The 21125-nt window shown below is 38.0% G+C and overlaps 1 protein-coding gene across 2 annotated transcripts; it reads right to left on the bottom strand.

The window, feature by feature from the left end:
- Positions 1-3001: 3001 nt before the first annotated feature.
- LOC116119229 (ankyrin repeat-containing protein At5g02620-like) lies at positions 3002-6032 on the bottom strand. Of its 2 annotated transcripts, XR_004126343.1 has the most exons (6): positions 5924-6032; positions 5343-5828; positions 5100-5246; positions 4552-4991; positions 3617-4362; positions 3002-3489 (listed from the first exon to the last, which is right to left on the bottom strand). XR_004126343.1 is itself a non-coding variant. In XM_031405167.1 (5 exons), exons 1-5 carry the CDS (start codon positions 5976-5978, stop codon positions 3736-3738), a joined length of 1755 nt encoding a protein of 584 aa, XP_031261027.1. In that variant the 5' UTR covers positions 5979-6032; the 3' UTR covers positions 3587-3735. The 2 variants fall into 2 exon arrangements, 1 of the variants encoding a protein (XP_031261027.1); XM_031405167.1 differs by lacking the exon at positions 3002-3489 and having other exon boundaries at positions 3587-4362.
- Between the last annotated feature and the right edge of the window lie 15093 nt (positions 6033-21125).

Genomic DNA, 21125 nt, shown 5'->3' with positions numbered 1-21125 from the left:
AAAGCCACAGTTGTTTTCAACACGATTCAAATCTGGCCGTAACGTGTTGCCGTCTTTATTTTTCAGCGTTAGTTGGTGTTGTGACATCTTAGTCAAGAGATACTTCAGAAAATGATTCGCCTTGCCTGTGCCAACTGCTACGTGAAGTGCTGTGTCCTCCTTTACCGTAATTTTGGCTTCTAACGCAGGTCCATCCGAGTTATAGAATTGTTTTACAAAGTCCAAGTCGCATTTCAGTATAGCTTTATGCAGTGGCAGGTATTTTTTGAGATCGTCTGCTGTAAACAAACAAACATAAAAAATTGCATACTTGTAATTTGTTTATCCGGTTGCTTGAAATTTCTATGTACTTTAAATTCTAACTTTTTGCTACTTACCTAAAAGTTGTGTTATTAATTCAATAACTTTTCTTATACGTACACTATATCTCGCGCATGGTAATTAACAATTGAAGTAAATTAAATTTAGAACTTTTTGAATAATATATTAAGAGTCTTCACTCAAGTCTTCACCCAAGGTGGTTGAAAAGATAGTTTTTCACATCATTTTATTATTATTATCATCATCAATTGTAAATTATTTATTTTTCTTAATTATTTTGTCAAAGTATTAATTAATAATAAAATATACTTTTTAAAGGTTTTTTTAACCAGCAATCAATGATGAATTAACAAAATATGTTAATAATTGTTTTTTTTTTACTAATTACTTAAAACTTTATAGTAAAGATTGATCATATATATTTTACACCATAGGATAGGCTATAGCAATTGCAAGTTCTTTCAATTACTATACATAGACAAAAACTTCTCGAGACTAAGGGCGAACGACTTGTACATACCCAAAGTTTACTGTAATGACAAGTTAGTACTCAAAAGGTTTTGAAACGATAAATAGGTACCTTCCGTCATATTCTGTTAGTGATTTTTGTTTATTAATAGTGAAAAGACTAAAATGCCCTTCAAAGTTTCAATTTTTGTTTTTTATAAATTTAAAAATTTCTAAAAAACCCCCTAGGTTTGCTAATTTAATTAANAAAAAAAAAAAAAAAAAAAAAAAAAAAAAAAAGGGAAGAGAAAGAATTAATTGTGTAAGATATATACTCGCTTTCAAAATTGCCTGAGCCACTTGGAAATGCTGACTTCTTTCTGGCTGTTGCAATCAAAAGAGACTCACCACTATCTATTATCTTCAACCCATTCTCGTGCCAAGTCTGAGGCATAAAGATGGACAGGATTTAGAATAAATTTTATATTTCTAATTTAAATATATATATTAATAAATTCAAATGCTATGTGACATTCGCTAGAGTTAAAAAGTAATCGGTAATCCATAATGACGAGGGGAAGAATTAAGTTTACCACAAAATGCAGCGTCAATAAGCGATTTCAGAAAGGGAAAACCATATTTAGAATAACTTCCGTCAGCCTTCAGAATATTTTTGCTGAATCATCTTCTTGTGGCCATTTTGAGCAGCTTCAATCAAAGGTATAAAGCCACAGTTGTTTTCAACACGATTCAAATCTAGCCGTAACGTGTTGCCCTCTTTATTTTTCAGCGTTAGTTGGTGTTGTGACATCTTAGTCAAGAGATACTTCACAATATGATTCGCCTTGCCTGTGCCAACTGCTATGTGAGTGCTGTGTCCTCCTTTACCGTAATTTTGGCTTCTAACGCATGTCCATCCGAGTTACAGAGTTGTTTTACAAAGTCCATGTCGCGTTTCATAAAAAATTGCATACTTGTAATTTGTTTATTTGGTTGCTTGAAATTTCTATGTACTTCAAGTTCTAACTTTCTGCTACTTATCTGTAAGTTGTGTTATTAATTCAATAACTTAACTTTCTGCTATCTACCTATAAGTTGTGTTATTAATTCAATAACTTTTCTTATACGTACACTATTATTAGTAATCGTGATAAATCAAATTCAGAACTTCTTAAATAATATATCAAGAATTTTTGTTAAATCATGGACCACCACAAATACTATACATACACAAAAACCTATCGAGACTAAATTGACTATCCTGTTGCATCCACCGACAAGGCGGGCCACCATGTAGAAAACATGTGAACGTTGCATATAGAAAATTGAGCATCAATAATTGAGTCTTCCAACATGAATTTGACGGCGACTTACATTGCACCACATGAATTTGGCCATTAACTTACTCTTAACAAAATATTAATATATAAATGCTTCAAAAAGAAATTACAAATGGCAAACTGACCACCACAAATTCAGATAAGTTTTAAATTAATAAGTTACTTCACAACCCTAAGTTGATAAAATTAATAAATAACCACAAATGTTTTATATTTCACGCTATAAGCGGCCAAGCCGCGCGGCTCCGGCCAGATCGTGGCCCACTTTAATCGCCGGCGAAATGAGGTAACCATACTTTATCTCTCAAAAACAAAGAGAAGAAAAGGCAACCACTTCTTCATTTTCTTAAACTTTTTCTCCGAACTCCACCAAAATTATGAGGCCAATTCCAATCAATAACTGTGTCCAAAAGCAAGTAGACTTTAAACACTTTGCCTCATACAAAATTAGTCAGCTTATTGATGGGTTTGCTTCCAAATGTTGGCTAGGCCAACGCCGGCGAGGCAAGCGTTAACTAGGTGCCTCGCTGGCCATTAACTTTTCTGTAATTTTGTTATATTTATTTATTTATTTATTTTTCCCCAAGTAAAAGTACATGTGACGTGTGCTTAGCTAAAGTTTACTAAGAAATCAAGCAAAATGACCATATTGCCCCTCTGCTGTTACTTTTTAACGAATGGAAAATCAAAAATCATATTGAGTGGGAAAATATTGTTCAGACAAGATTAGGGGTGGAAAAATGTATTTCGGCCTTAATTATTTTGATGATATATGTTTGTATTAATAAATTATTATGTAGATATTAAGAATTAAATCTAGCCTCAAGTTATCAAAGACAATATCATCGGTAGCCATTGATTTTTTATTTTTTTTTTATTACTTTCAGTCTCATCTATCGGTTCTACCCAAGAGGACTTAGTCGGATGGTCAGACTAGTGATTTATTCCTACAAGGTCCGGGATTTGATCCCTTCATAGGCACCTATATGGCGAAAAATCCATATTTAACTGTTTTTCAACGATGTCAGGGTTAGGTGTGGGAAACTCGCAAAGGGATTTCAACAAGTATATAGAAGAATATTTTGTTCTTTCCCTGTTTTCCTCTGTTTTTCACTCTGCAATCTAGCTCTAGAAGAAACAGATTAAGCTTGAGATATTCATTCATCTAGTGATGCTTCCATAGTCCGCCTTTGGCCATATGACGGCATTCTCGTCAACTCTACATTGCCTTCACCAAGGCTAGACTTTAGTCCTTTATTTCAACTCATATAAATATCCAAGACACTCTGAAATTCCATCAAATTTAACTTCCCCGGTAAATTTAGTAGAGCTCCCATTACCAGTTTTGGATCATAAACTCTTGCCTGAAGGTGCTGAGGATCTGATTATGAGTTTCAAAGTTATAAGCTGTCAAGCGAAATTGAAAAGTATGCGGATAATTGGAAGGACTAGAGAAAGAGAGAAGAGAGAAAGAAAACTGACATGAAAATCAAAGTTCATTAAACTACCTTTCCACACTACTAACTTCAGCTCACAATCCATTAGTTGGGAACACAATATTAGTAGTCTTTGCCAAGATCAATAAAATACAAGGATGAAGATGTTTTATCATCCAATGATCACTCTCTCATACATACATTAAATCTAAGAGGGCACTCTTGGTTTGCTTGCGGAGAATGCCTGGCCGAAATGTGGAAAGGAGTAAGTAACCTAAGAGGGTGTACTGAGAAGAAGCAAATAAGTAGATGGGCAGACAAAGTGACGCAACCACTAAAGCTATTGCACGCAAATTATTGCCGAAGAACACCAGATAAACAGCGGTAGCAAAGGCTACCATCGTCGCCGTTACAGAGAATAACGATAAAGCAAGACATTGTATTAACTTCATGGGAAGGGCATAAAGAAAATCAGCTTCTGTGTAGCGTGATGTGAGGATGGACAAAAACATTATGATGGCAGCAAGTGATGAGAACATAGAGATTGTATCCGTAGTTCCAAAACTCAAGAAGGTTATCTGTTTGTTAAGATTTGGTTTGCCTCCATCGTCGTAATCACCAGGCACAGTAATTGCTGCTGAAAATACTACAGTAGCAATAAGTGCTGCTGCTACTGAGGATGAGGTTGCAGCCGATTTCATCCAGTGCTCACCTTCTTTAACCAGTCCCTTATGTTCCTCACTAAATACCATTTTCGGAGTTTTTCCTTCCAAATTTTTATCATGTTTGTAGCGAGGGGGTACAATTTTCTCTACCTCCTGTATAAAACAAACAGCAATAGTTTCTTAAACAAATATTGCTGACATAAACGTATAGCAGTAAACAGTATCATACTAAACATACAAAGTTAAGATCCCAAATTTATATCTCAACCCTTGGGGCAAACTTGTGTAAAAATTAAGAATCTTAGTCTTGCTTAACAATAAAGTTTGAGTCAAAAGTTTTACCTTAAACCATTGTATCTCACGCTGCATTTGCATAGCTGCACCAGGGATGAGATTTAGTTTATCCTGCGGAGCCAGTTTTCCAGCTAAGTGCAAGATATTATTACCACAAATGTCTTTAGACATCACCAATAAATTTCTGTGAGCAGTACTCATTTGAAATATGAGGTTGAATATGTTGTCGTGACGGTTCATAATCGCTAATTGGAATGCATTATGATTCATTTCATTTGAAAACGAGATTGCATCAGGAAATGTCTTTAGAATCACTTCCACAACTTCAATAATCCCCAATTCTGCAGCTAAAAGCAGCGGTTCTTTGAGAAGTGAGGAGGCTCTTTCATGGTCTAGTCTTGTAATTCCCTTGCACAGACATTGAACTAGTTTAAGTGGTGTGTTATGCATCAATGCTGCCTTTTGTTTTCCCATATAATAAATATAAGCTGCAAATTGAACAAACTAATTAAACAATACCATAATAAAACGGAACATGAGATAATAGATGATAGAAGAGAAAAAAAAAAAAAAAAATTGCGTGATTATAGACTCACTAAAACAACGTTCCCAAATATCTAGCTTTCTTATTTTACTTGGAAATGCAGATGGCTTTCGAGCTATTGCCTTCAAAAGAGACTCTCCATCAGATGACACCATAGTAGCTAAACTTGGATGAAGTTTAACCAATTCCAGTGCCAAGCCTGAGACAATCATGTGTAGAAATTTAGAATTAAAGTCAAATCAGTTTCAACAAGAACAAAAATAATAATACATAAGCTATGAGAAAATTATCTCACCGTAAAATTTAGCACCTATGAGAAAATTCATGAAGAGAACACGTATTGTATCTGTAGAACCATTTTCTTCAGACTCAAAAAGACCTTCGGTGAATTGCAATAAATATTCAGTCATCTCTTTTTTCTGATGTTGAGCAGCCTCAATCAAAGGTATCCACCCACAGTAGTTTGCAACTCTATTTAAGTTTTCATCCTTTTTCACGAGCAATTCTGCTGCTTGGATATTGCCAACGATAGCAGCGATAGAGAGGACCGTGTTGCCGTCCCTATTTTGCAGTGCCACTTGATCTTTTGACATCTTATTCAATAGATACTCCACAATTCGATTCGCTCTGCCTGTCCCAACTGCTACATGAAGTGCTGTGTCCAAGTTCGCGGTGATTCTCGCTTCTAAAGCATGATTATCCCAGTCATAGTCTCGTTTTACCGATTCCAAGTCGCCTTCGAGTATATACTTATGCAGTGGCATGTACCGTGTGAGATCGTCTGCGATAAAACATACAAACAAAGAAAATTTTAACAAGAATTATTTGTTTACTTCTGAAATCTCGTTGTGATTCTCTACTTGCTACATAACTTACCCATTGGCTGTGATGAACAAGAGGCCATAATCAGCTGTGATGAGGAAGAGGACATTCTTGAGAAAGCTGATGATTAATTATAGCTGTTTTCTGAGTGTTTAATTCCTGAATCTTGGCAAATTTTTATAGTACTTGTTGACGAGAAGCCATCAACATCCAATGAATAAATCAGTTCACTATGAGTTATGTACAGAGACAGATATCAATTCATAGTGACGGGAGCCTTTTTTCTAACGTTTTTCTACTATCTATTTGTCATGATTGCAACATGAGTGATGTTATTTAAACCTTATCTTATATCCTATCAAGTCTCAATTTCTAAAATTATCTTGTTCAAAGTTTTATACATATTTTATATTTCCAAATTCGCCCTTATATTTATATTTCCTCCTCTCTTCCCAAACATTCTTCATATTTGTTATATATAATCACTCAACTATATAATACAACATTCGTCCACATTTGGATTATTTAGTGATGCCCCGACACGGGCAGATTGGATTGGAGAAGTCTCCATACTCCAACACAATGTGCGTTGAGGTATTACAAATTATCCTGCGATGCAAACTGCGTCGGTGTATTTCAAGAACTCTGATATAGGGGCCTGACCTCAGGGCTCAACATTGCCTTTGCAAAGACAAAAATTGTTGGAAAATATTCAAGTACCTTAAAGGTATAGTTATATTTAGGTGTTGGAGTTGAATCATGTAGCTTCTCATCAATTATGGCTTGGGCATCCTGTGGTAGACATTGGTACATATACTCCTTTCTTCTATATTTCTAGAGCTAGAGAAATAGTATACGATCAACTCAAGTATTAGATAGTAAACTAATATAATTAATGATGTTACTCTATTAAATAAACCGTTACAGTAGTTAAGATATAATTATTTTTCTGTATTTTTACACAAGTTTTGACATTTTTTCAAGACATTAGATTAATTTTAAATGGTAGAGATTGCATCTAAATCGTGTCAATTTAAGCTAATTAATCAGCGTGGAAATATTTGAAAAAGTTTTAAATAAGTAAGTAATTATCTCTTAATCATGACCTAATCCATACATCATTATATGTATGTAATGCTTGTGCAAGAAAGCTCAATTATTATCATCATTTATTTTGTTTTCATAAAAAATAAGCATTGATTAATTCACCTTATAATTAGGGTTACAAGAGACATCATAATTACTTTAATATCAAACCATTAGAAATCGTGGGATCTTTTTCACAAACGTGTTACTTGTGTACTTAATTTATTTAATTGACTGACTTTAGTGATGTTCTGTTCTCCATAACTTTATCTTATTCTGTGGAATTATCGAACCTTAAAGGGAGAACAACACACCTTCTCACCTATCAAGTTTTAAAATTACACTTTTTCACCATTCGTCAAGTTTTGTTAGTATTTTCTGTTAATGTTTGATTAAAAAGATAAAAATATCTTTAAATAGTTTCTTTCTTATTAGTTTATTATAAATTAAAATTTAGTTAAATCAAAGTTTTTACTATATTATTTATTAGTTCAAGTGTAAAGATATTTTTTTTTTCTTTTGTTTATTTAATTAATTAGGAATATTGATTTTTCTATGTTAATCGATAAAAATAAAAACATATATTATGAAAAACATTATAAATTTAGTAGATTATTGAATAATAATGATGAGATATGTATGACATTATAAATAAATAAATATTAAAGTCATTTAACTTTAAACAATTTTATAACATTATTCTTAACCTTTTAGGTGAGACTAACTTTTTCTTTTAAATTTATTTTTTGACTAATTAAAAATAATAAAAAAATAATAAAGTCAAATATTTAAGGGTATTTTTGTCTTTTCAATCAAATATTAATAGAAAACATAATAGAACGTAACGAAAGGTGCGAAAGTGTCATTTTGAAATTTGAACGGTGGAAAAGTGTCGTTTCGCTAAACCTTGGGTGGGAAAATGTCGTTCTCCCAACTTTAAATTAATAAATAATAACAAAGTTTATCTTTAATATATCAAAACGTGATCATTGTGAGAAAGAACTAGGCCTTTCGAGATTCCCTTAGTGATAATATTTTATTTTTCATGATTACTTGGAATATTTGTTTAGTCAAAAAGTTTTCCTATATCAAACTATTTAGCTATATTAAATAATACAACAGTAAAAAGCAAGAGCCCACTTTGTGGAAAACAATCACATAATTTGGCCCATGAATATTGTCTTGAGCTGCCAAAATTAATATTTTATGTAATTTAGTTTCAATTTCCACAGAAAAGAATCTTGAATGACATCAAGTGTACCACGTCATCCATTTCAATAATGTGTTACGTTGTCCACACTTAAATCATTTTTTTTTTTTTTTTATGCATTTAGATTTTTATTTTCTAATTTTTTCTTATTGCATTTAGATCTTGACAACGTGGGGTTTTCTTATTACTCTTTAAATTCCTTTGAAAATCTATATATTTTTGGATTTATTATTTTGTCGGATGGTTGCATTACAACACGAGTCCCAAAGTATTTTTATTGAATCTTTACGCTCTTGAAAATCTTATTTTTATTTTTATATATTATGTTGTTAGAAGGTTGTCAAATACAAATATATGTAATTGTTAAATTGTAGTTGTTGATACGAAAATCACACTAACTAGAGTGATCTGATTAATCATGATGAAATCAGAATGAATGTGTGCGTGATTAATGATAATCAACAAAGTATGAATAAAAAGTAATAAAGTAAATGACACAAAAGGTTTTTAAAGTAGTTTGACAAGTTATGATATTGAGCCTACGTCCACTGTTTTTTTATTTTGCTTTGAAAGCTTACAAGAAATTCAATGTAATGCCTAGACTAATTTGTTGAACCATTTTCCATCGTCGAAAGGGGTTTATATACAAGTTTTGTATAAAGGAAAGAGCAAAATTAAAGGAATTACAATCAAGATTGGAATGCAACTCCGATATCTTCACGATTGAGCGTTGAGATTGCACCATCATTACTGTTGATCTAATCCCCTTTGAAATATCTAGAATTTGAGTTTATCTATGATCTGTTTGACAACTGTCGAGATTGGTCACGACTAGCTTATATTGGGTCGAGCTATATCTCGATGAGCTTATGCTTGGTCGAACAATCATTCGAGCCGAACTGGTTCTAGGTCAGGCTATAACCTCACAGAATTTTGACTTCTTCGAGTTTGATGGAAAAATCACATACAACATCAGCATCCTAGTGTTCGGTGCTCGTTTTGAGCTTCGAAGACTAGTTGCTTGATTTGATGTCAAGCTCGGACTTCGTAGGTTGTGTGTTGAATGTAGATTTGACCGAGCTTCATGAGTAGGGCTCATCTTCGCTCGACATAACTAACAATTGGCCTTTTCTTTGTTGTGACATTCTCTATAAACTTGGAATTTGAAACAAGGGGCATGTGAGTAATTTCCATGTGGTCATGTCGCATTAAATGTAGCTGGCTTTTGCAGTTACTTTTCGTTGCGCCGGCTTTTGCATGAAGTTGAGGAGACGTGCGGCGACAATTATGGTTACAGAGGTCTGACGGTTGATCGACTTTCATGGATGATTGACATGTGGCCACGTCAAATGGTCAGGATGTTAGGAAACGATCTAACTCATGGCAGTGGAAACAAAAATTTTAAAGCACAGATCGTTCCCATTAAAGCCAAGATCAAGGCGCATATTATACAGATTATATGTTAAATCAAAAGCTGCAGTTATATGAACAATCATAGTAGAGCTTAGAGTTCATACGCATGTTTGGAGGCTCCTTCAAACTTGTCTCTAACTGGGTTCGCTACCAATCCAAGAGTAGGATCAAACCAACGGTAATCCACACGAAGATAACCTGAAGAGCTAAAGAGGGATTTGCTAGATCCTCTTTACTTCAAGAACCAAATCAAGAATCAAAGAAACTTTGATTCAATGAAGAAAGGTGGTGTGAGATAGAGAGAAAAGGGTTGTTTTCTTTTCTTTCAATGAAAAGTGATTGAATGAAGAATTCTTTTATTTAATTCACAAAACATTGCACTTATATAGTGCACATAAAACCCTATTCCAATAAGGAATAGACTTGGGCTTCAACCCAAACAGCCCCTATATCCAGACACTCCCAATCATGATATTTTAATTATAATTATTATTATTTGCAATTAAACTCAATTAATGTATTTATAGAAATACATTAACATTTAATAACAATAATAATCAATTTAAATATATGTGTACATATATTTAAATATAATCTTACTTATTTAATTTTAATATCAAATTAAATATAGGCAACAACTTCAGCAAATTTAATTGCATTGTAAGATTACCAAAATACGCTTTCGCCCTAAAAGATGAAAACGCCCCTTGCACAAACTGATTCTTAAATTATCTTCTATGTGTGTGACCCGTGGCTATGCAATAGATTTGGATTCAGCGAAGTAGTTACCTGTCAACGATATGATTACCGTACAATCAAATCCTTTCATCATTCGTTATCTCATCAAGACTGAGGCATAGAAATAGTGCCAACCTCAGTTTACTCTCGATATATTTGTATTCAGTTACTGGACCAATGACCGAAATAATGAATTGGATTGAGCAACAACTCAATCCCACTGTGGTCACAGATTTACTGTCATTGTCATTAACCGAATTACGCTATGAGATAACTTCTCCTGTACCCAGGAGTGATAAATCTTCTGTCGTTCCACCATAGTCTCGATACACTTCTCGATGCAGCCAATCACTACTGTATTGACAGCTATAAATAGAACTGCGTTGGGCTAGTGTCAAACTACACCGATCAATGCACAAGGCGCTCTGGTGATCTCAAGTCTAAGGATCATATGCACCACCATTTGTTAGAGGATTTGTTCCATAGACACTAGGGTTATTTAATAGATGAAATCATCTGGCGGGTCAGTCTAGTGAACTTGCCTACAACAAGTACCCATGTGTTGTACCAGGCTGTCACCCAACAACCTTGATAAGTGAGATCTGTCATTGCCTTTCGACAAGGTCATTCAACACTATGATAGTTTTACCCTATTATTTGTGCCCTTGGTTAGAATAATATTGGGGCTACGGACGTTTCTAGAATAGCCACCATATATGCTTATAGGGTTCTCACTATCAAGATTTGAAACATTTGATATCCTCTTCACAGTTCTACCATTTTAAGAACATATATCAATACATACAACTATGGTTTACATGATATAATAGATAACGCTTTTTATTGATTAATAAACATTATTACAAAGAGTTAATTTCACAATAATTGATTGGCTCTAGGGCAACTACTCTAACACAAGATTGGTCGATGAATGGAGGGCTGAGATTTACTATAGATTGACAGTTACGATCAAATCTTGCCTCTTCGTCTCCCATGTGAACCACTATAAAAACGGGCAACCTTCATAAAAAACTCACACGCTTTGCAAAAATATTCAGACTTTCTTTGCTTTTGCTCCGTCACTGTTCACTCTACTTCATGACATTTTTCCAGTGAGTTCTCACCACTTTTACGCTTCCGTAAGACTCATTTCTCCTCTTTTACTTGTTTTTAAGTCTTTTGCTAGTGAGGGTGGCCATTTTCGTGGCCACATTAAGCTTTTTTAGGGTTTTTTGAGTATTCCCGTTGATTTTAGGTTTAAGAAGAGTTTATGGAGACAGTCGCCAGAATCCTGATAGCTCACTTGTGCTTGTTGATCGATGCTAGCTACCCTAGGTGTTTGAACTAAAAGCAAAATGTGGATAGGTTGCCGAATTTTTGAGCTCTAACACTTGCTCGCTTCTGTTTCAGGTACCCAGAGGCTAGCTTCCATCATGTCTTCCTCCAGCACCCACAACATAGATCGACTTTTTGATTCCCTTCGACCTTGGCCATTCACGGGGAAGTAGTCCCCGAGGTTTCTCAGGACTTTGTCGTATAGACCTCAGATCCTGGCACTATGAGCTCCTCCAATCATGCTTCTATGGAGACCCCTCCATCGAAGAAGTCCCCAATTCATAGGCCTTGGAAGGAACCATGTTCCTTAATTAGGGGTTAAGGATATTGAGCGCATAACTGATGTTTATGTGACATATTTCCTTTGAGCGTTTAAGGGGACTTCTCCCAGAAAAATCCCCCTACTGGTTGTGTAGTGATTTCTAATACCCTCCTGAGGTGCGGGATGTTTGTTCCCCCTTATTACTTCATCGCCAATTTTTTAGAAAGGTTTGGCATTGTTCCTTTTCAGTTGACGGCGAACTCGTATATAATAATTGTTGGCATGTACATAGTGGACATGATAGCTGACTCGGGTGAGCTATCTATAGATGAGCTCGTCCATTTGTATAGGCTGACAAAGAGTCAAGACCAAATGTACTACCTCTCTAAGGCAAGGAAAGTATAATTTAACGGTTTGGTTGACGTCCCAAAGAAAATTTTACATTGGGACTCACAATATTTCTTCTACAAGGCTAGGAAGACCAGCATTTTTGCCTCAGAAGCTAGTAAGACACCAATCTTTGTGTGTACAAAGAGTGTTTCCAAGCTCGACAAGCGAACTAACTAATTCTCTTTGTTTCGCAGTAAACGTAAAGCAAAACTTCCTCTTTGAAGCGAGCTTAGAGCGGCTTTAGCATTTTAGCAATCTCCCCAACAGCGAGTGCAACATTATCGAGCTTATCACTCTTTCTCGGTTGATAGCATACAACTTTTACATCGACAGAGCTAAGTTCAATACCATTTTTGAAAAAGGTAAGTGCTTAATAGCTTATTGTTTTTTATCTTGCTTTGTTAGGTCACTGACCACTTGCTTTTCTGTTGCAGATATGTGGGCCGAAAAACCCAAGGGCTTGAAGAAGAAGGCACCAGCCTGAAGGGTTGCCAAGAAGCCATTGATTGTTCCTGCAAAGAAACAGCCCGTGAACACTATTGGGGCTGCCAGGCAAGGTACCTCGCATCTAGTCCTCAAGCGCAATGGAGATGAACTTGGGGAAGGCCTAAGTGCTAAGAACCCCGCAACTGCCTCCAAGGGAGTCAGGGAGAAAGGTGCCCCTCAGGCCCCAAAGGGCTCAGTGAAGAAAATCCCCTAGTAAGTTGGAGGCTCAAGGAAAAAAAAATGTTTGAGCAATAGGATGGCTCGGGCAAGAAGAAGATGCCTAAGCTGTAGGAAGGCTTAGGCAAGAAAAAGTTGACCGAGCAACAAGGAGGCTCGGGAAAGCAAAAGGTTACTGAGCAGCAAGACGGCTCGAGCAAAAAGCTTGTCAGGTAAGCTGGTGGCCCCAAGAAAGCTGCGGTCAAAGGTTTGGCCAAAAAAGAGTATTCCCATCGGTGAAACTGTCATCCCTAGAGAAAGCAGGTTAAGCTCACCTCTATAAAGAGGTAAAGGGAAGGTGGACGACGCGGCTCGAGTTGTACTCAATGCATTGATCGATGGGCTCCTAGAACACATTAGTGTTGGAGCCTTGATGGCCAGGGAAGCCATCTTGCCACAGAACTATGTGGGGCTCAAAGACGCTTCTCCTTATAAGTTGTTTGTATGCACATGCAGCTACACCACTAAGGCATGGATAGTTCATGCTTCTTCATTTCTTAGAGGCTTTTCTCTCTATTTCTCTCTAATTTCTTCTTCCTTCTCAGGCTTGCGTGGCGATCAAGCTCCTCCTCGAGGAGAGCTATCCCACACTGGAGGGTACCCATGTGGGGTGGCAAGAAGCAAAGAAACTGAAGGAGGACGCCTTGGCTAGGGTCAAATTAGCCAAAAAGAAGAAAGACTTGCTGCAAGCCAAACTTGAGCGATAGAAAAAGGAGGCTGAGGCCTTCGTTCCTTGAAAAAATTAAGGTGAGTGAGGATGCTTGAGCAAAAGTTGAGGCGAAGTTGGCCGAGACTGAGAAGAATCTAGCATAGTAGCGAGGTACTAATAACAAGTTGCATTTCAAACTTACCATGACTCAAAAGGCTGCCTCAGACTGGGAGGCCAAAAATGAAAAGGCTTCGCGTGACTTTTCCAAGGAGGTAGAAGACCACAAAGATGTCGAGTAACAGGCTGTTCGGCTCAAGATTGATGTTATGGAGCTAAGATCGACAATTAAGAGCCATGCTTGGGACACCTCAGTCTTCCTTGTGTAGAAGTTGTAGGAAGCTCATCCCATGCTCGACTTCTCATTCCTTCCAAGGGCTTATTAGAAGGAGATCGATAGGATGAAGACTGAGGCCTAAGGCATGAAGTACGTTTATTCAAATAGCTCCAAGTCTGACAGCGAAGATGGGGAAGGGGTTGAGGAGGAGGAAGAGGAAGCCGAGGTTAAGTGAGAGGTTGAAGATCTACCTCCCCTGGCTTCACTCCCACCTATCATTGTCGACCTTCCCCCGATCAAACCTTCGAATGATGTCCCAGCTCTTGCCCCCGAATAAGCTTCCAAGACTCCTGCTATCGACAATGCTCTTGCTCCCTCTGACGACATTCTGCCCCTGCTATCTAGAGATTTTTTTTTTTATCTCTTTTTTTTTTCTTTGTATAGTTTAGGTTGTAATCGAGCTATTACAATCAATAATTTATTTTGCCCATTTTTATCAAGCAGCATTTTCATTTCTTCAGAGTCATTTAAATTGTTTTGAATGAACTTAACATAAAAAATTCGACTTTGCTCCAAGTTATGCGTAGCCTACTTCTTTGGGAACAAAACAGTTCTAAGTTATGCGTGGCTTGCTTCTCTTTATGAACTTTTTGAACAAAAAGAAAACCTTTTGCGCGATAATGTCGAGTTTGGACCAGTTGTTCGTGTTGAGTTTTGGTCACTGATTTATGGCTAATTTTGTTTCAACGTGTTTTACTCAAGTTTTCCTTGAGTTTTAACTTCGTTGATTCAGGAAATTTCTTTGTCAATGAGTTGAATTTTGGCGTGGCTTATAAAGCTAAGCTTCCTTTTTTTGAACTCTTGACTCTGAGTTTTTGGATATGGCTGCTTAGGTCATGATTTCAAAACAATAGATAAAAAATAATGAACCAAACAAAGTTTATGAATAATACCTCTTTATTAATGAATGAGATTTGGCCATAAGTGACCTTAGATCAAATAGGAAAAAGACAAAACATAATTGAAACCTGAGCTGCTTATTGGTAGTACCTTGGCAAATGCTTGGCATTCCATGCTCATAGCATAACTTCACCATTGTGGTGTGCCAGGTGGAAAGTTCCTAGTGTGAGCTTTTTAGAGATCTGAAAAGACCTTCCAATTTGGGCCCAAGTGCCCCTAAGTTTGGGTTTTGTGTACCTGGGACAACTTTTTTGAGAAATAGGTCACCCACTCTAAAGTCTCTATTTTTGACCTTGGAGTTGAAGTATCTTTTGGCTCACTGTTGATAGGAAGCGAGCTTTAATTGAGGCTTGGCTCGATGTTGTTCAATTAGATCCAACCTTAGGCGAAGAAGATCTTCGTTTGTGTCTTCATTAAAGACCTCTCTCTAAAGTGACCTATCCTCCACTTCAACTAGGGCCATTACTTTGCATCCATATGAAAGCCAGAATGGGGTTTCTCCTATCAAGCTTCTAGCAGTTGTTCTGTAAGACCATAAGGCCTCGGGTAGTTTGTCAGCCCATTTTCCTTTGAGAGCATTGAGCTTCTTTTTCATGGTATGCTTGATCAATTTATTTACAACTTTTACTTGACTGTTGGCTTGAGGCTGGTAAACGGCGGAGAAGCTTTTTCTTGATCCTAAGCCTTTCATAGAATGATTGGAAGTCTTCACAATCAAATTGTTTCCCACTGTCAGTTATGATAGTATGTGGGATTACGAATCTACAAATGATGTTCTTATAGATGAAATCTTTTAGCTTGTTTGAAGTAATGGTGGGCAAAGGCTCGGCTTCTACCCACTTGGTAAAGTAATCCACTACGACCACTATAAACTTAACACCTTCTTTTTCTTGAGGCAAAGGCTTATTAGATCGATCTTCTAGATTGCGAATGGCCAAGGACTTGTCAGAATGGTTAATTCTTGGGGTAGAGCCCATGGAACATTTGCGAATCTCTGACATTTGTCATACCTACATATGAAGGCTATTGCATCGTTGAAAATTGTCGGCCAATAATGCCCCTGGCAGAGTACTTTGTATGCGAGAGATTTGTCCCCTGCATGGTTCCCACAAATGCCTTCGTGGAATTCTTTCAAGACGTACTCCGCATCTTCGTGATTAATACATCACAAAAGCGGTGAGTTGTTCCATGCTTATACAATTGTTCATTAATAAGCGTGTACCGAGCTAATTTTGCTCTAAAGGTTTTGGCCTCATTTCTTCCCTCGAGCACTATCCCATCTCTTAGGTATGCAATTATTGTATCCATCCAACTGTACCTCTGCCCTGTTACTAAGACTAATTCCTATGAAGTGAGGATGTTAGGACTTGGAAGAAACTTGACAAGAATGGAATGAATTTCTTCTTGGCTCATTATTGAAGCTAGGTGAGCTAGAGCGTCAGCTACTGAATTCTTCTCTCTCGGGATCTTAAGAACAGTGAAAGTTTTGAAATGCTCGAGTTCAAATTTGTCTTACCAGATATAAGATGCCATTGTGTCCTCCTTTGCCTGATATTCTCTGGAAATCTGCTGGACCACAAGCTGAGAATCACTATAGATCTTTATTGACTCTACCCCCATTTCTTTGGCCATGTGGATCCCTGTGAGCATTGCTTCATACTTTATTGCTTCATGCTATATCGCTTCAAGAATGGAAGTCGTTTCTTGGCTCATTGCTGAAGCTAGGTAAGCTAGAATGTCAACCATTGAATTCTTCTCTCTCAAGATTTGAAGAACAGTGAAAGTTTTGAAATGCTCGAGTTCAAATTTTTCCTACCAGAGATAGAATGCCATTTTATCTTCCTTTGCCTAATATTCTTTGGAAATCTGGTGGACCACGAACTGAGAGTCGCTATAGATCTTTATTGACTCTACCCCCATTTCTTTGGCCAGGTGGATCCCTGTGCTTCATACTCTATCTCATTGTTCGAGGTGGCAAACTTGAATCTAACTGTAGCTCAAATTGGGTTCCTTTTAGAACTTTCGAGCAAGAGCTCGGCTCCCGCCCCTTTCTTATTCCAGGACCCATCTACGTACAAGGTCCATCGCCATAAACTATAGCTTCGGCTTCACTAGCTTGCTTTCTTCTAAGGTGCTTGTTCTAGCGAGCTTACTTCCCCTTCGGGCTAATAAGAGAACTCTGAAATTAAATCAGCCAAAGCTTGTTCCTTAATTGTAGTCCTTGGGATGTACTTGATGTCGTGTTGGCTCATCTCTATAGTCCACTGAATTAACCTAACCGATGCCTTGAGTTTCTGCATTATCTTTCTCAATGGAAAGCTTGTGAAGACATGTATGTAATGCGCCTGGAAATAGGGTCGCAATTTCTAAGCGGCTATGACGAGTGCATAGGCGAGCTTCTCCATCTTAGGATATCTTGTCTTAGTATCGAGCAACTGCTTGCTCACATAGTATACCAGCGACTACACTCCCTTATCTTCGTATAACAAAGCCACATTGATTGCAGACTTAAATACCGATAAATACGGTAGTAGGGGCTCGCCCTGGATGGGCTTCGACAACAAAAGGGGTTGTCCCAAGTGTTTTGTCAACTCGTAGAATGCTTTCTTGCATTCCTTTGTCCACCTGTTTGTAGCTTGAGAGACAAATCTGCTTAGTACGACCACTCGCCCTATCAAACTCTAAACTTGCTTTATGCTAGCTGGGCTCTTCATGTTAAAGAGAGCTTGAATCTTGTCTAAGTTGGCTTCGACACCTTGCTGATTTACAAGGAAACCCAAAAGCTTCCCCGAGTTTACTCCGAAAGCACACTTTAGAGGATTAAGTCTCATTTGGTATTTTCTGAGGACGTCGAACATTTCCCCCATGTGCTCAATGTGGCTTTCAGCGACCTTTGACTTGACGAGCATGTTATCAATGTACATCTCCATTGTTTTGCCAATTTGCTCGATGAACATCTTGCTCACCAAACGCTGATAGGTCGCTTTAGCATTCTTCAGGCCAAATGGCATTACCCTACAACAATAAATATTCTAATTAGTAATAAGGAGGTGTATTCTTTATCAAACTGATACATCAGGATTTGGTTGTATCCCGAGTATGCATCCATGAAGCTTAGTGGTGCACTCCCGATTGTCGTATCTACTAGTTGATCGATTCGAGGTAGCGAGAAGCTATCTTTGGGACAAACCTAATTCAGATCAGTGAAGTTGACGCAAGCCCACCACTTTCTATTCGACTTCTTCACCAAGACTGGGTTAGCGAGCCAGTCTGGGTACTTTACTTCCCTGATGAAGTTTATATTTAGGAGTTTATTAACTTCATCCTTGAGTGCTCTGAATTGCTCAGCATCCATAGATCTTCTTTTTTGTCAAACTAGTAAAGCTCCTGAGTCAATGTTTAACCTGTGGCACATTTCCTTGGGACTGATCCCTACCATGTCCGCATGTACTCAAGCAAACACCTCAAGGTTTTTCTTTAGAAACCCCGCAAGATTTTTTGCCAACTCGTCATTTAGACTAATGCCAACTCTCAGCACACGAGTTGGATATTCCTTGCGGATAGATACTTCTCAAAGCTCTTCAGTTGACCTTGCTGCAAGCTCTTCTTTGTGGATGCAAAGATCTATAGTATCTTCTAGAGGTCTAGGCTTTGGCTCGGACTCAGTAATGACCATGGTTCTCAGGAGCAGCCATTTTTGTGCAGCATGAATGGCCCGATTGTAACATTCCCGAGAATCTTTCCTACAACTCCTGCTTGGAGTTAGGAATCTCATTGCTTGGTAGTGCATTGAGGTGATTGCGCTTCGGTCATCCAGGATTGGTCTCCCGACAATGAGATTATAAGTGGTTAGGCAATTGACCACTAAGAGCTTCGCCATCACCGTCTTGATCTTAGGCTCTTCCTCAAAAGTCATGGGCAAGTCGATTTTTCCCTTGGTGACTAAGCTATCCCTGGTGAATCTTTAGAGCGATGATGAACACGCCCTTAAGTCTCGTTCTGTGAATCTCATTTCTCAAAAAGCTCCCAAGAAAATGACGTTCGTTGTATTGCCATTATCGACCATTACCCTGAGTACTCGGGTATTGCCGATCCCTGTTGTGATTACAATCGTATCATGATTGTGGTGAGGAGATTCTTCACATTCTTCCTTGGTGAAACCTATCACCTCATTCTCTTGCCTAGGCCGTTTTAGCGGCTTTTGTTCATAGCTTATTACTCGGCGGACAAGTCTGTCATGGCCTCTCATGCATATGGCTCGCGAGAGTGCCTTGTGCTCCCTACAATGTCGGACCCCCCATTGATCATGCCTACCAAAATATCGTTGTTGGTCAAAGCTTGTTGGATATGATTATTCTGCTTGCTTGTATTTTCGTTAGTTGGCGCCTCCTTGACAAATTCTTTCAAGCGGCCTCTTCATATTATATCTTTGATGGCATCTTTCAAAGCCCGACACTCATTGGTGTTGTGCCCGATGTCTTGGTGGTACCAACAATATTTTTGATGATCTCTTTTGCCCAGTGCCCCCCTCATTCTTTCTAGCATGGGCAGTCTCTTAGCCTCATAGGAGACTTCATATATGTGAGCTATATCTTCAGTTAGGGGGGTGTACTCTGCATATCATAGAAAGGGTTGCCTTTCCCCGCGTTTTTCTGTCTCTTTTGGAAACTGTTCCAGTCCCTATCATTGTGATCTTGGTCCCTCCGTTTATCTGCTAGACGATCGTGTCATCTGTCCAGGGCTCTTCTTAATGAGCTTTTGGCTAGGCCTGCTAGCGAGCTTTCCACTCGCTGATGTTTGGTGACCATTTGATAGAACTTGGCTAGACTCACATAGTCTTTGCTTTGGAGCTCTTTCCACAACTCCATCTATGGCCTAATTCCTACTATTAGCAAAGTCAAGATATACTCTTCAAGTGCATCCGCGACCTTTGTTTGTTCATTATGGAACCTCATTAAATATGAGGTCAACGTTTCTTCTCTTTCTTGAAAAATATTGCTCAAATAGCTGAGCGGCATTGTGAACTGTCTCCTCGCTTGAAATTGTTGTAGGTATGGTAAAGAGAACCATTGCCACAACTGAATTGAGTTCGCCTTAAGCCTCTTAAACCACCTCTTGGCATCCCTTACTAATGTGACACAAAACAGTGACACTTTGCCAAGTCACAGACCTAATGTAGCTCCATCAGGTCGTTAAAAGAGTCAAGGTGGTCTCTGGGGTCTCCTTTCCTATCAAACTTGCTCTCTAGCGTCTTAAATTCCTAGGGGAATAGGGCTTGACAAACTTCTTCTGTGAACCAAGAACTCACTATTTCTTCCACAGTAGTGTTTTGGCGAGCTCTTAGATCATCGAGTATTTTTTGCACTTGATCTAAATCTTCATTATGATGAATACTCTGGTTGTGGGCTCTATTCAGCCTTACCTCAAGCAGGTGAGTTTGAAGATCCATTGCTTGTGAGCCTCCTCTATTGTGTGCATTGATGCTTGAGGTTGAGTCATGATGGCTGGGTTTGTAGGTTCTATCATACTCATCAGTGCACTACTAGCGACATTGATTAAAATCAAAACGTCGGTCATTGCCAAATTAGCACGCGTGACTCATCTCGTGAGCTTGCGAGGACTGAGTCCACCTTTGGCGTGGGTTAAAACCGACATTCTCCCGCATGGGCTGTTTGCCTAGTTGCCTCCCGCGGTTAGTTTGCCTACAGGACTCACGTTCTTGAGTGGAATGTACCTTGTGGTGTCGGGTATGTTAGTCGCTCCTTAGTGCTGACGAACCAGATTGGTTATTGATGGAGTTCTAACTTGTCGGGTAACATCCATGTAGCGTGGTTGGTCAAGGTCCTAGGTGGTTGGTTGCTGATTTCTTAACTCAGCTATGTCCTATTGCACCGCCTGTGCAACCATTGTTTTGATCACCACCCCCAGCTGCCCATTCTTGGGATTTGACATCCCTACCTCTTACCGATACATGATTTGTTGCACTAGCGGCATTGGTTGTCCACCTGAAGGAATAGTCTGATACACCTTGTTAGTTTTCATGTTGTCATGGTTTTCAATGTTGGTCTTTGATCTGGTACGGGCCATTAGAATTTCCAAGTGATCGGGTCACTAAAATGGATTGCCATAAATTTTGAAATTTGGTAAAGGCCCTCCTTCTAACGCCAAAATGCTGAT

Source organism: Pistacia vera, unplaced genomic scaffold (genome assembly GCF_008641045.1).
Source record: "Pistacia vera cultivar Batoury unplaced genomic scaffold, PisVer_v2 Contig878, whole genome shotgun sequence".
Classification (NCBI taxonomy): domain Eukaryota; kingdom Viridiplantae; phylum Streptophyta; class Magnoliopsida; order Sapindales; family Anacardiaceae; genus Pistacia; species Pistacia vera.
The sequence above is the reverse complement of the archived record's forward strand: the minus strand, read 5'-3'. Positions and strand labels throughout refer to the sequence as shown.